This window comes from Myotis daubentonii, chromosome 2 (assembly GCF_963259705.1).
Source record: "Myotis daubentonii chromosome 2, mMyoDau2.1, whole genome shotgun sequence".
Lineage (NCBI taxonomy): Eukaryota > Metazoa > Chordata > Mammalia > Chiroptera > Vespertilionidae > Myotis > Myotis daubentonii.
This window is the reverse complement of record NC_081841.1, coordinates 41,619,550-41,635,588: the sequence shown is the minus strand read 5'-3', so window position 1 is coordinate 41,635,588 and position 16,039 is coordinate 41,619,550. Positions and strand designations below refer to the sequence as shown.

Below are 16,039 nucleotides of genomic sequence, written 5' to 3'. Positions count from 1 at the left end.
TGTCTAACATTCACAGGAAAATAAGTTGTTTCTTCTGGACGTCTCCAGACGGTGTGGAATTTTGTAAAAAACAGGGCGATCAGATTCAGAAGGCGCTGGCTGCACTGGATTATCCCGTCCGGGGCTGTGTGCTCTTATTCATTTACTCAGTGTCTCTGAGCCTCAGCATACTTTGTTTTCTGATGAAACGGCCTTTGCAACAATACCTATCTCGTTTTACTTAGTGTGAGTGTGCTTTGTTGCTAATAGAATTTGGGAAGGTAAAAATCTTGTATTCCTTTTATAAATCCAACCTGGATGACATATTTTGACAATCACTGGCATTTTGCAGTAAATATATATTATTTAAGAATACTTGCCTTTCCCAAACTTTTCAAATTATATATGTTTGGGTATGTAGTCTTTGGAAATTAAGTATAGTCAGAGATCCTGTTACATTCATATGACTAAAGAATAGATCACATTTATCATCAGACAGCAATGGGATATTTAAATTGTACATTTCAGGGACTACGTGATGAAGAGTTTTATTTCTCTTCATATAAAAGAGCTAAGATTTTTTGTTTCTTTGTTTTTGACTTTACCATTATGTTTTATGGATCATAATGACTGGAAGAAACAACGTGACCAGTAAAGTCTCCGATTAAGACTATTTATCTTTTGGTTGCTAGAAGCCCATTATTTTGCATTTGTGGTTAAAATCAAATTATTTTCTTTTAAATAAGCATATAAGATGGTTTTTGAGTCCCAACCACTCTGCAATGTTTTCCTCTGTCATTGCTCCTTGATATTAATGAACTATGAGAGAAAGTTGAATTACATTTTCTTAGGACACTTAATTAGCAAAAACTGGAAACACAGGAAGGGCTGGAGAATTTCTCCGTAAGTGGAGAACTGGTTTTTGTAAATATATCACAGTAATTTCTCAAATGGAAATGTTTTAATTTACTACTTACCAACTATTTCTGAGTCATGGTGTCTGCTTTTAGGGGACTGAAGTATTATTTTAATTTGATTTCTGACTAGTGATTTTTGAATCTGATTTAATTCCAAATATAGATATGGCAGATATTTTCTCTTCTTTCTAGGAATAGAAACAACTAAAAGGATATCAGATTGATATGAAAACAGGAGGCCTTTCAAATAGCAAGGGCAGACAGATAAATGCACACAAGTAATAGTCCTTTTGGAGGAATAAGACAGCTTAAACATGGGATTCTTATAAGTATTAAGTATAGAAATATACTTTATGAATTACAAATTAGTACTAATTAGTGAAGGATGAGTATGGAGTACAAATTTAACTTCTGGAACCTTCAAGCCATCATTTTGGACAACCAAGTTTTTTAGACAACGTTATAGCTTCAAATGATGACTTTTTAGAAAAAAAAAAGTTTTAGATATTTTTTTCTAATAATTATCTGCCTTATTAATCAGAGCATAGTGAACTTAACCTTTTTATATTCCTCAGCGTTATTATGAGCATAAAGGGCTGCATTACTACTCATTGAGTTTAAGAGGATATTCCAGTACCAGAGAAATCCAGATAGCGACATTTTCTGAATACCCATCTTTATTGTAGAGGTGGAAATATCTGTAAAAAAAGAACAAGTAGGTTCTAGTAATGGCCTTGTCTACCTTTTTAATCTTTTCCTCTACTGGGAAGAATCTTCAAGCAAGATCTGTGCGTACCCATCTTCAATTTCCAAACCATAATGGCGACATAAAGCTCATCAGGCTTGATGTCAGGCACGGCAGTAGATGGTGCTTCACTGTTGCCTTCTAATGGCGGGGACTGATGTGATCACATGCTCTGAATCCCAAACACTTTTGCATTAGTAACAACTCACGATTCAATTCAGGAAACATTTTTGAGTATCTATGTACTCATTAATGAAGGACGAAAAGGAAACCTAAAAGTTAATTCTCTCAAAGGATTTTAATCTTAGACTGTGGCAAGTCTTGTTATCAGCTAACTTCAGTGCAAGGCTGAACAAATAAACCCCCCTGGCTTCCCAAACTCCAGTGATGTCTTTTGAATAAATACAGGCAGGTCTGTGGCGAGTTTTTATTTGGTTGTGTGTGTGTACTATATATACATATGCAATACATTACATGCAATATATATATATATATGCATTAGATGTATATGTATATATTTATATAAATATTTTGGCCTTATATTCATCTAACATTTTCTGTTTTATTCAACAGAAATCTTCTTGACAGAGACACATTTTCTAAATCTGATCCAAGTAAGTATCTGTTTACTTGCTTTTGATATCCTATTTATTTTACTTTCTGATTTTGCAACAATTGTATGGAACTCATAATTTTTGTTTAAATATTTGTTTTAAAGCCTGGAAAGAAAGAAGGGGGATGGACTCAGGCCCTGTGTGCTTATCTCCCTGGGCAGTACTCTACCTAAAGAGGGAGTTGCTCAGCTTTTTGAAAGTAGGATGGAAGTGCAGATGACTCCGATGCAGGACAGTTCACCTTTGAACTACAGTCTCATGCTATGGCCATGTGGCAGAAATCATATTTGAAAAACAATCATATGTGTTTAAGTGTTTTAGTCACAGAGTAATACTCTTCCTTTTTTTTTTTGTAAATACAAGTAGTGTATGAGGCATATATAACTACATGAAATATATAACATCTTATATGAGCTGAATTTTTTGATGCCTAAATAGAGATTTTGAAAATCAGAGATAATTTGTAAAATAAAAAAAGATAGTTTGAATTAGAAAACAGCCAAATTAATGTATAAATCAGTTAGTACAAATTGTGTACTATTTAGAAGTTGATAGCTAACTGCTCTCCATATCCACAAATGTATGAAAAAATGTGGGTTAATTATAGGGGAAAGGTTTTGTCAGATGTTAGAATTCTTGAGGTACTCATTGGGAAATGGTATTATAATTTGTGGGTATTAAGTTTTCTATAGCTCATTTGATAAGTAAGTGGGACTTTTTTTGTAATTCCTTAATCTTTACCCCAAACCCTTAATCTCCCATTTGCATCTTCTCTTTATGGTTGACAGTCAGAAATCAAATTAAAATAATACTTCTGTCCCCTAAAAGCAGACACCATGACTCAGAAATAGTTGGTAAATAGTAAATTAAAACATTTAAGTAGGGGTAGATTCCATCTCAAGAAACCACTTTCTTTGCTCGTCTTGAGAAGCAACTCCTCATCTGTTAAAGTTTTATGATACGATCACAGCAATTCAGTCACATCTTCAGACTCTACTTCTAATGCTAGCCCTCTGGCTATTTCCACCCCATCTGCAGTTACTGCCTCCGCTGAAGTCACGCTCCTCAAAGTCATCCGTGAGGACTGGAGTCAGCTTCTTCCAAACTCCTGTTAATGTTGATATTTTGCCCTTGCCCCATGAGTCAAAGAAGTTCTTAATGGCATCTAGACGGTGAATCCTTTTCAGGAGGATTTCCATTTGTTTCACCCAGATACAACAGAGGAATCGCTCTCTATGGCAGCGATAGCCTTATGAACTATATTTCTTAAATAATAAGACCTGAAAGTTGAAATTACCCCTTAATATGTGGGCTGAAGAATGGCTGTTGTGTTAGCAGGCATGAAAACAACAACCTCAGCGTATATCTCCAGCAGAGCTCTTGGATGACCACGTGTAGTGTGGATGAGCAGTGATATTTTGAAAGGAATGTTTTCTTGTCTGAGCAGTAGGTCTCAACAGTGGGCTTAGAATATTCAGTAAATCATGTTGTAACCAGATGTGCTGTCATCTAGGTTTTGTTGTAGACTTAGCATAATTCCTAAGGGCCCCAGGATTTTCCGAATGGTAAATGAGCATTGGCTTGAACTTTAAATCACCCGCTGCTTTAGCCCCTAACAAGAGAATGAGCCTGCCTTTTGAAGCCTTAAAGCCAGGCGTTCATTTTCTTTCCTGAAACCTCATGAATCAAGCTCTGCTAGCTTCAGACTATTCTTCTGCAGCTTCCTCACCTCCCTCAGTCTTCAGAGAACTGAAGCGAGTTAGGGCCTTGCTCTGGATTAGGCTTTGGCTTAAGGGAATGCTGTGGTTGATTTGATCTGTCCAGACCACTAGAACTTTCTCCATGTCAGCAATAAGGCTGTTTTGCTTTCTTATCACTTGTGTGTTCACTGGAATAGCACTTTTAATTTCCTTCAATAATTTTTCCTTTTGCATTTACAACTTGGCTAACTGGCAGAAGAGGTTTAGGGCCTGTCTTGGCTTTTGATAGACCTTCCTCACTCAGCTTTATCATTTTTAGCTTTTGATTAAAGTGAGAGTCGTACAACTCTTTCTTTCACTTGAATATTTAGGGGCCATTGTATGGTTATCAATTGGCCTAACTTCAGTCTGGTTGTGTCTCAGGGAAGAGGGAGGCCCAAGGAGAGGCAGAAAGGCCTGGGAACGACTGGTCAGCGGAACAGTCAGAACACACACAACATTTATCAACTAAGTTTGCCATCTTATATTGTCACCCCAAAGCAATTATAATAGCATCATCCAAGATCACTGATCACAGATCACCAAAATCAAAATAACAATAATGAAAATATTTGCAGTATTGAGAGAATTACCTAAATGTGACACAGAGGCACGAAGTGAGCAAATGCTGTTAGAGAAATGGTACCGATTGTCTTGATTAACACAGGGTTGTCACAAACCTTTTATTGTAAAAAAAAAAAAAATACAATATCTACAAAGTACAATAAAATGAGGTATGACTCTATTGAGGATGGCAGTATAATTTGTTCTAGGTTGTTCTTCCGGTGATGGCTTTGAGTACAGTAGGTATTTAGGAAAAACTTCTGACTTATGTCTAGTAGCATACTGAAATGTCTCAAACCATAGTTTTAAAAGTTATCTACATCTGTAGCATAATGTAGCGACATTAGTAAATTATCATTATATTTTTTTATGTGCCAAGCTCTCTAATTAAGTTTTAAAGATCTGATATAGTTTGTTCTTTGTTTCTTTACACAAAAAAATTCAGCCATTTAATGATTTACTAGCAATTTTCTGGCAGGAGGAGGGCCGGGAATTAGGAATTAATTTTGGTGTTGTTTTTGAACAGTAGAAAAATAAATGATGCATTCATATCTGATTTTTATAAATGACATATATATGTTTTTCATCTTTTGTAGTTTGTGTCTTATATATACAAGGAGTTGGAAATAAAGAATGGAGAGAGGTAAGAATTAAAATTTTTAAAAAATCACTGTGCTGGAAGGCAGGGTATAAGTTACAATTTGAGGATGATACTTTCCTGGTTTTAGTTATTTTAAGTCTTTTTAAATCCAAAATGAATTTCTGCTTCATTTTGTGAAAGTAACCGTTGTGTTTTATTTTTAATAATCCTGAATATTTGGCTCATTTATGACTTTCCTGTGGAATATTCTAGTCTTGAAACTTTGTATTTTCCTCAGTCAAAAGTAAATTTAATGTGTTTCAATTCTTATGTAACTGAAGTCTTACTTTTGCAGGTCCACTGCTGATTTTCTAAAATACCATTTTAAGGGGGGGGTGGTTTAAGTGTGCTGCGTGATATCAACTATCACCTGCTGCCAACTTATTATTTGAAAATAAAGTAGAAACTTAGTTTCCTAATACAAATATACTTTGTTTAGTAAAGCAAAAGCAATGAGGCAGAATTTCTATTTTAGTCCATTTACTTTCTAATGCATGTCTAGGTTCCAATGCAAACATGGATGCTGGAGGGGAGGGGAGCATATTCAAATAAAAGGCCTTTCCATCTGCTGGTAGCTGCTGGTTACCCCAGGAATTTAGTGCATTGTTTTAATGAGGTTACAGTTTCTGGTGAGATTTCCCTGGTGAAATCCGTGCTCTTTGTCGCCACAGATTGCTTTGCAGCCAGCCATTTTACCCATGTGTCTCAATCGTGAGAGAGAGGGCAAGAGCAGATCATTATAATTTATCCTGGAAACTGAGAGAGCAAACCAATTCAAAAAATGTCTCTACTGATAATGGGTAGGTGGGATACTGAGCACCAGTTTCTCTTACGTAATTGCTTCTGGTGATTCGATATTTATGTCAAACTCTGCGTATACAAGTGTCAGCTCACCAGGCTTGCTTCTTCCCTCCAAAATGTAGCTGATGACATCACCAGCCAAAATACCCAACTGCAGTTTTTGCAGCCATCCTTGACTTTCTTCCTACACCTCCTTCATTTAATCGGTTATTGAGTGTTATGAATTCTTTTTCATAAAAGATATCTCAGATAAGCCGTCTCCTTTATTCAGACCCATGTTATCTTTTGTTTTCTTATGAGTCTCTGTCCCTCTCTCTTGTTCCTGTAGTTATTCCTTTGATTATTTTCCTGAGGGATATGCTTTCCTTTTGTTATTTGCTCTACAGTTCATTTTCTCAAAGGCCTGGGACATTGCGGTGGAACTGCTGACTGACCATAGGTCAGGAGTGTTTAGAAAATAGCATTACTTTACCAGGGGTGTTTAGAAAACAGCATTGCTTGAGGGGCCAATAAAGAACTGAGATAAGATCCATAGGTACAGGGATAGGCATCTGGACCAAAGCAAATGCCTAACGATGAGACTTTCCTGATGCTTAAGCAATGAGATCCTTAATTTACAAAGTCTTTTGTAATAATAATGACTAATGTTGTAAGCCCTTTAGATATATTGACTGATTTAATTTTCACAACAGCCCTAAGGGGTAGATATTATGTTCATCCTTTTTTACCCCCAGGAAACGGAAGCGCAGGAAGCTTAGGTGATTTGACAAGAATTACCCAGTGGTAAAACACAGAGTAGAGATTTCAACCCAGGCCATTTGGCATCAGAGCCTCTGCTCTTAGCCCACCTTGCTTTCTAGAACCCTTTTCTAATCCCAACCTTTATGTTTTGGTTTTATTAATGGAAGGACATTCTATAAATTGATCTTTGGAGCTTTATACTTACTCTTTAAGGTTTGACTCTGAAGGAAAGACAATAGGAGAGGGAGGCCTACTATTTAAGGGAAAATTGTGTAATTACAAACAATAGTGTGGTGACTGATGTGAGGGGAGGTGGGTGGAGGTGGAAGAGAGTCTATGGGGGATACATGGTGATGGGATAAAATAAATAAATAAAAATAAAAACAGGAAACAATATTTCACCTGTTTATTTTTTCTTTTTGAAGGAATAGAAAGTACTAGTAAGAGGCAATAACACTCAAATGGGGTTATACAAACAAAGTAGAAATTGAGAAAGTGACAAGAAATAGGACGCAGAATCATATAGAGTGAGTGGAAGGCAGGTGGACAATATGGGGAAATGCCAGTTAAGAGGCAATTTCAGTAGAATTGCAAAAGAATTAAAAGTGTTAAGAACTAGAGAATGATCTGCAAGAATAGAAAGGAAATGCCAGATGCAAGAGACAAGCATTTTGTAGCTAAAATCTCTTGCGTTTAGCAGCTAATTGATCATGCTGGATAAAGGAAAGAGATGGAAAAATGAAATACGCTATGTATGTTATTCAATTATCCCAAACCACTTGAGAAAGACAGTTTCCTTATTTTGAGCGCCGGTGTAATAGAGCGATTAAGAGAGTGCACCTGTCGTCTCAATGTTTCTGTTTCCCCCTCTGTAACATGGGGAATGAGATAATGATTCTAGCTCATGTGGTTGCTCTGAGGATGAAATGTGAACCACCCATAATGACTATGTGTCTGGCATATAGTCAGCACCATATGATTTCGGATACATTGGAACTCTAAGAGATCAAAAAAATTTCATAAGCATAATAAAACTAGTAAGTGGCAGGTAAGTAAATTCCTGCATTATATATTCCGTAAAATTCATTGCACAAGTTGATGGGAAAATGACCTGAGGGATTTACTTGGCCTCAAACCTAATATAAAGCTGTGATGTTATACAGCTGCTAAAAAGCTAATGCAATCTGAGGATTCATTGATGGATGTGCCGTGCTTACATCAAGGAAGATAATGCTGTTAATGTCGAGCTATATGAAATTGTCATTTTTGTAGGTCAAAAATGGTTGTATTGGCAATTTCATGTCATTGAATCAAACACTATTGTATTTTGCTTTGGTGTGAGCAAACCTAGAATGTTATTTTTCAACCATTCAAATGCCAAGTGTGTATTTAAGGAGGGCTACCATCTTGAAGAAAGGTATGGAAGTTATGCCATACCAATGAATGAATGTGTAACCGGAAAAATACAAAGATTCTGGATAGAATAGTCATAATTATTATCCTCAAATTCTTATTTTCATTTAGAAATGGGGCTATACTTGACATTCAAACAAACAAACAAACAAACAAACAAACAAAAAGGGAAACAAAAAGTTTGGCCCAAAGGATGGAAGGGCAAAGAGGCTTTAGATAGGCCACTGTGAAGAAGACATTGGTAACATTTTTTCATTTATTTTTATTTTTTTAAAAATATATTTCTTTATTGATTTCAGAGAGGAAGGGAGAGGAGGAGGAGAGAGAGAAACATCAATGATGAGAGAGAATCATTGATCAGCTGCCTCCTGCACGCCCCCCACTGGGGATCAAGCCCACAACCCAGGCATGTGCCCTTGGCCGGAATCGAACTTGGGACCCTTCAGTCCGCAGGCCGACGATCTATCCACTGAGCCAAGCCGGCTAGGGCAACATTGGTAACATTTAGAGTATCCCACAGTAGATCAGGTTTTTAGAACTGTATCCTGGACGCTAGTGTTTGTCCTGCATTCAAACAGGTGTTAGACCGATTCACCAGGTAACAAGTTGCACTTGATCGGCTCTAATTTCCTCCCAAGTCTATGATTTTATGGTGGTGTTGTGCCCAGAGTTCGGGGTCCCCAATAATCCACCACCAGGGAGCCTCTTCCGATGCAAAAGCAAGGAGTCTTTATTTATTAATCAATCCTAGGATTGGCTCCCAGCCTCTGTCCGACGCAGCGGTAAGGCGAGAGACCGTGTCCCAGGAGAACAAAGGTTATATAGGGCTAGTTATTTGGGTGGGCTTAGGGGGTGACGTGGGTTACAGAGATTGGTCATTTAGGTCAGGGCTTTTCATCAGGGTCTTACAGTACAAAGGTCAGGAAGTGACCAGCACATTCTGAGGCTTGGGCCGTCCCCCACTATAGCCTTATCAGGACCTTAGCTGCATTCCTGGAGCTTCATTGGTCCACTCAGGTGGTGGTTGGGGGAGTTAGGTCAATACCGGCATTCTTGTGGTCACTCAGAAAAGGAGGGGGCTTGGGCTGAGGGCCCAGCCCTACAAGGCAAGATAGGGGAGAGGGAGGGGAGTATGTTTCTGCTTTGTCCTTTCAGTGGGTACTCATCAGTTCACCCAAGTATCTTTTAAGTATTGTACATATTTAAAAAATATAATAGCAAAATTCAGTATAATAAAGTGTGTGTGTGGGGGGGGGGGGCACGGAGGAGGGGCAGGGAGCTTTCCTCCACCCTTCTAGCTTCTTCTGGTTGGTCTAATAATAAAATAGACAAGAGGCAAATTAACAAAAGAAAATGTCCAAATTTAATTACAAATGTGCATATGGGAGCCCCACATGCATGAGAGAGTTACAGACCCAACATACCCAAGGGGTTCAGCTACACAAAGGTAAAATGAGGCCTATATGGCATTCTGAGCTAAGGATGAGGTGAGGCACCTCGGTGCTTCAGAGGTGAGGAAGGTCATTGCAGGATGATAAGAAGCACACCTGGCCAATAATTAAAAGTTTGCCCTGTCCTGTAGACAGGTCATAAAAAGTTATTTCTGGTGATAATTCTTTTAATGGGCTGGGGCCGTTATTTAAATTCTTTAAAGGAGAGGGAAAAGGTTCTCTTGAGCCCTCAGGGTCTCGATTGCTTTCAGCTTAAAATAATTCATATGCCAAAGTGCCTCACCGTGAGGAGGACTGGTTTGAACAGCCTTGATAATTATTCTCAGGATATTTGGCATCAGACAAGTGAAAGGATATTATAGATGCTTGATTAATAATTTTAAATATATCCATCCACTTATCAATTTAACCTGTATTTACTGGGTGGCTCTCAGCTGTAGTTATGTGTAAAAATGTAAATTAGACAATATTTCTACCTCAAGGAGCATGCAATATCGTTGGAGAATTTTATCAGGAACGTCAGTATGTTTATGCAATCAAGTTACTGATTTAGGTGTCATCACTGTGTCAATAATATAGTGGTTGTGTTTGTGTTTGAATTTAGATGTATTCTTGAAAAATAGGTAGTAACTAGCCACATGACTTTATGTTCTGGGATGAATTACTTTTAGATATTAAAAAGGAATAAAAAAAATAAAAAGGGGCCTAACATGTTGAAACAAATCCTCCAAATAAAGTGATAGAAAAATTATTTTAAGTTATTCTATAGCTGAAATCTGCAATTTTAAAATTATGTCTGACACTATTAGAATTACATGAATATCAGTAAATTCTATTTAATGATTGTGAATTATCAAAAGCTCTCAAAGTAATGGATCTTTTAAAACAAAAATTATATTTTAGTGCATAATAATTTTGGAGCTAGAAATGATACTTAAGTGCCATGAATTACGAAAATATGAAAACCTCTTAGTGGCAAGTGGAACTAGCAAAGTAACATCTCTAAGGATGCACACTTGACTTGAAAGCTTCTGAAAATGTTGCAATTAGCTCCTTTGCATTAAATTTCAGTTATCCATTAGTAATCTGTTTTGTGAATTACTTTTAAACATGTAAAATTATAGAGTTGGTTCCAGATTTCCTAAGTTAGTATGCGATGAAAGAAAGCAGGCTGAAGTTGTTTGTAACCAACAGTGATTGTAGTTTGGAAGCAAATCTACTGCCACGTGCTGATTGTAATAGTTAGGCACTGTCTCTGCTTCGTTCCATTGACATTGAGCTGTTTTCACATTTACTCATCTCCATACTGAATAATATCTGCCTGATATATAAACACGCATCTTCCGAAAGGATGAGAAAATTCTTCATAGCTCAGTTTACATGTTACTTTACCTATTGGTCTTTCCTGACCTTCACAACTAGAATTTTCTCCTTGCACCTTTGAAATGCCATAACTTCCGTATCTTTCTTCAGGTCCTTGTCACCTTCTATTTTGTATCATTCAACAAACAATATTTTCTCCTATGTTTTATCTTCACCTTTTAACTCAGTGTTCCTGAAAGGTCAAGCTCCTGTGCTGCCGCTTTTGGGATGGGGCTGTAATCTGAGAAGGTGCTCAGTTAATATTTGTTGAAAGGATACATTTGAGGATAGCCTCAAACATGGGCACACACTGCTCATGGCTTCAGAATTTATGAGTTGAAAGAATCCCTTCAGAATCGTTTGGTACAAAGGTCACAGTGTTCATGTGCGGACATTTATGTGGGATGCTAATTACTTCTGAGAAACAAATGCTTATTGTACTGCTTTTTATCTTTAAAAAAATATATATATATATATATATATATATATATATATATATATTTTATTTTTATTTTTTTATTTTTTTTAGAGAAGGAGAGGGAGAAAAAGAGAGAGAGAGAGAGAGAGAGAGAGAGAGAGAGAGAGAGAGAGAAACATCGATGATGAGAGAGTGTCATTGATCGGCTGCCTCCTGTACACTCCCTACTGGGGATTGAACCCTCACCCAGGCATGTGCCCTGACGAGTAACTGAACTGTGATCTATTGGTTCATAGGTCAATGCTCAACCACTAAGCTGTGCCAGCTGGGCTGGGCTGCTTTTTATCTTAACGTTAAAGCGTATTTTAAAATTTCAATGATAGCATCTGTTGAGAACATGCTATTTACCTCTTAGAGCTGAGGGGGTATTCATTTTCTCTGTTTTGTTCTGTAGAAATATTGTAGTGAAACATCTCAAGTTATTGATGTAGGAGAGAGGAAGCTCCCCACGGTCTTTGGGCAACACTGTGGCTAAAGCACTGAGGGCCCGGTTGCAGGACAAGGACATATTTTTGCTTGGTCAGATTTTCTTTTCTCTTTTTTAAAACAACATTTAAACGACACTATACTGCTGAGCATGTGTTTGCTCCGCATGGGTCATATTACTGTAGACATTTGAAGAGTTCTCACTGTAGGTATCATGACTTCTCCACTGTGACTGATCGAGGGGATTGTAGCAGAAGACATTTGGTGTTCTCTTGCAAGCACAGTTGTGCAGCATGTGGTTGAAAAAACTTTGTAAAACCAATATATCCTATGGCGTGCATAGTCAGTCTTAAGGCATTGCTGTTTTAGCAGAAATACATTGTGTGTCCCTAAGGAAAATACTATGTACATTCATTTGGATTTCCATGTCAGCCATACTAGTCTTGGAAAGAGTGCTGTAGATTTGTTTTGAATTTTTTTTTTTTTTTTAGATTTTGCCCAATTTTCTCAAGGTATAATTGACAAATTTGTAGTAATCACTGAATACTGAATAAGACAAATTAGAGATAACTTGAGGCTTTGGTTGATTTTATATTTTTCCAGAGTGGGTTTACTTTTGCTTCTGGAGAGATAGCTAAGCTAGGAAAAGTTATAGGAATGATTAATTTGGAAGATTTCTGAGAAATTTATTAAATGTTAATTTTGAGTATTTTAAATACATGATTGCCTACATTTTAATGACTATCAGGCAACAACCTTTATTGTGTATGTGTGAAGAACTGTTTTTAAATATTCAAAAATAACAGGGTTGGTGTGACATTTTTAAAGTTTATTTTCAATTGAATTTAGATAACCATCTAAATAAAATAACCTAATTTAAAATAATTGGGCAATCTAATTTAATTTAAAATAATTAAAATAATAATCTGCCAAATTTATTTAAAAATATTTTGAATCACATAAATGATAAGCTAACAGGTCTGTGATAAAATTAACCCATAATCACCAGTAAGAACCTCATGGATAAACTGATTCCATTTTCTTCCTCCTTTTTCTGATGTTAAAACATGTCATTAATCATAGAATTAACAGCAAGCAATGACATGGTAAAAACAGTTCCTTAATATATTTTAAAGGTATAATTTAATGTTAAAATGTTTTAAATAAGGTTTTAACATTAAATCATCTAATTTTAAAAATGGATGGAGTTTAGTCCTTTCTATATTTTATGTGTAGCAATTATAGTGAAATGATCAAGGTGTCTTTTTTTGATGGTTAATAAGTCAGGTTCATTCCTAAAAATAGAAGATCCTAAAAAAGGAAAATAATCCCTTATGTGAGATGTTCTTTTTAACCAAGAATGTTAGAAGGAAGTCACTTCTCATTCTCTCTCTCCCCCCCTCTGTGTATGTGTGTGTGTGTACATATATATCTACTTCTATAGCTACATCTACACTAATAAAAGAGAAACATGGTAATTAGTGTCACTCCGCTACCCTTCCCATTGGCTAATCCCCCGTCACTCACAGAGTAGGGCCGAGATATTCGAATTAACTGGCAGCCAAGATGGCGGCCGCCAGCCAGGCAGCCGATGCGAACAGGGAGGCTTGCTTGCTTCAGTGACGGAGAACTCCAACGTTCCCCGCCTGACTTGCCGGCCTCTCAGCTGCAACTCTCAGCAACTATGTTGCGAATAAAGAAGCTAAAAAAAACCCAGAAACCTGCTTTACTCAGAGGAGCTTCAGCCAGCCAGACCGCAACATTGTATCAAATACAGACGGTAAACAAAGGCCAGAAACCTGTTTTCAGCAGCCAAGGCCTCAGAGCTAAAGCTGGCCCAGAATAATAAAAAAAAAAGAGAAAGAAAAAAAGGAGTGGTTGGGAGTTTCAGTCCCAGCCTGAAAACAGCCCTCAGCCGCTCAGCCAGACTGGCCAGGCACCCCAGTGAGGACCCCTACGCTGATCCAGGACACCCTTCAGGGCAAACCAGCCAGCCCCACCCATGCACCAGGCCTCTACCCTATATAGTAAAAGGGTAATATGCCTCCCAGCACTGGGATCAGCGGAGCTGAGAGGCCTCCCGGCACCGGGATCAGCATGACAGGGGGCAGCGCCCAAACCTCCTGATCACCCTGCAGCTCTGTGTGTGACAGGGTGCGGCGCCCCAACACCCCCCCCCCCCCGCCCCCCATGGGCCCTGCTCTGTGTGTGACGGGGTAGAGCCATAACCTCCCCATTGGCCCTGCCCTGAGTATGAGAGTGGCGGCGCCCCAACCACCTGATCGGCCCTGCTCTGTGGGTGTTAGAGGGCAGCGCCCCAACCCCTCCCCCCCCATCCCCCCACGGGCCCTGCTCTGTGTGTGATGGGGTAAAGTCATAACCTCCCCATCTGCCCTGCCCTGAATGTGACAGGGGGCGGTGCCCCAACTCCCCTTTCGGCCCTATTCTGTGAGTGACAGGGGGGAGCTCCTCAACCCCCTGATCGGCCCTGCTCTGTGCATGACAGGGTATGGAGCCGCAACCCTCCTGATGGGCCCTGCTCTGTGCGTGACAGGGGGTGGTGCCACAACCTCCACATCGACCCTACCTTGAGTGTGACAGGGGGCGGTGCCCCAACCCCCTAATCGGCCCTACCCTGAGCGTGACTGAGGATGGCATCTCAACCTCCCAGTCTGCCCTGCTCTGTGCATGACAGGGGAAGGCGCCCCAACTCCCCAATCAGCCCTGCTCTGAGCCTGACCAGGGGCTGCACCTAGGGATTGGGCCTGCCCTCTGCCACCCGGGAGCAGGCCTAAGCCAGCAGGGCGTTATCTCCCGAGGGGTCCCAGACTGCAAGAGGGCACAGGCCGGTCTGAGGGACCCCCCCTTACCCCGAGTGCACAAATTTTTGTGCACCGGGCCTCTAGTCTATACTAATAATAGAGGAATATGCAAATTGTCTGGGACACCGTCACAGTAACATTAACGATCAGCAGGCTGCATGGGGTGACAAGGCTGGCAGGGAGGTAGGTGAAGGACGACCAAACGACTGAACAGCAAGCTACGTGGGGCGACCAGGTCAGCAGGGGGGTTAATGAGGGGTGACCAAATGACTGAACAGCAAGCTACGTGGGGCGACCAGGTCAGCAGGGGGGTTAATGAGGGATGACCAAATGACTGAACAGCAGGTTGTGTGGTGCGACCACACTGGTGGAGGAGGGGGGCTAGTAAGGGGCAACCAGGCCAGCGGTGGGGAGGACAGTTAGGGGCAACCAGGCTGGCAGGGGGTGGGGCAGTTAGGGGTGATCAGGTCGGCAGGCACAGGCAGTTATGGGTGATCAGGCTGGCAGGGGGAAATTAGGGGTGACTAGGAAAGCAGGTAGGTGAGCAACAGTTAGGAGCCAGCAGTCCCGGATTGTGAGAGTGATGTCCAATTGAGGTCCGGTTGGGTCTAAACTGGTAGTCGGACATCCCCTGAGGAGTCTTGGTTTGGAGAGGGTACAGGCTGGGCTAAGGAGACACCCCCCGACCATGCACAATTTTTTTGCACCAGGCCTCTAGTTGATCTATAATAATGTAAGATCTGGATAAAGCCTTCAGATTTTATTTTTGTGTTCCTTTTTTTAAATTTTCTTTATTGATTAAGGTATTACTAGTACATATGTGTCCTTATCCCCCTTATGCCCCCCACCCTCCTGCTCATGCCCTCACCCCCCTGGTGTCTGTGTCCATTGGTTATGCTTATATGCATGCATACAAGTCCTTTGGTTGATCTCTCTCCCTTACCCCCACTCTCCCCTGCCTTTCCTCTGAGGTTTGTCAGTCTGATCCATGCTTCTCTGTCTCTAGTTCTGTTTTTGTTCATCAGTTTATGTTGTTCATTATATTTTAAAAATGAGTGAGATCATGTGATATTTATCTTTATCCAACTGACTTATTTCACTTAGCATAATGCTCTCCAGGTTCATCCATGCTATTGCAAATGGTAGGAGTTCCTTCCTTTTTACAGCAACATAGTATTCCATTGTGTAGATGTACCACAGTTTTTTAATCCACTCACCTGCTGATGGGCACTTAGGCTGTTTCCAAATCTTAGCTATTATAAATTGTGCTGCTATGAATATAGGGATGCATATATCCTTTCTGATTGGTGTTTCTGGTTTCTTGGGATATATTCCTAGAAGTGGGGT

General features: G+C 39.5%; 1 protein-coding gene across 3 annotated transcripts in view; it reads left to right on the top strand.

Moving 5' to 3' along the window:
* The window catches only part of CPNE8 (copine 8), a 191,837-nt gene that overhangs the window by 26,257 nt on the left and 149,541 nt on the right, over positions 1-16,039 (top strand). Inside the window, exons 2-3 of one of the 3 annotated variants that reach the window (XM_059682550.1) lie at positions 2,215-2,255; positions 5,155-5,201. In XM_059682550.1, coding sequence (XP_059538533.1) covers positions 2,215-2,255; positions 5,155-5,201 — 88 coding nt within the window. Of the gene's footprint in view, positions 1-2,214; positions 2,256-5,154; positions 5,202-16,039 lie in introns of those variants that run through there. The other 2 variants (XM_059682551.1, XM_059682552.1) reach the window with 2 other exon arrangements.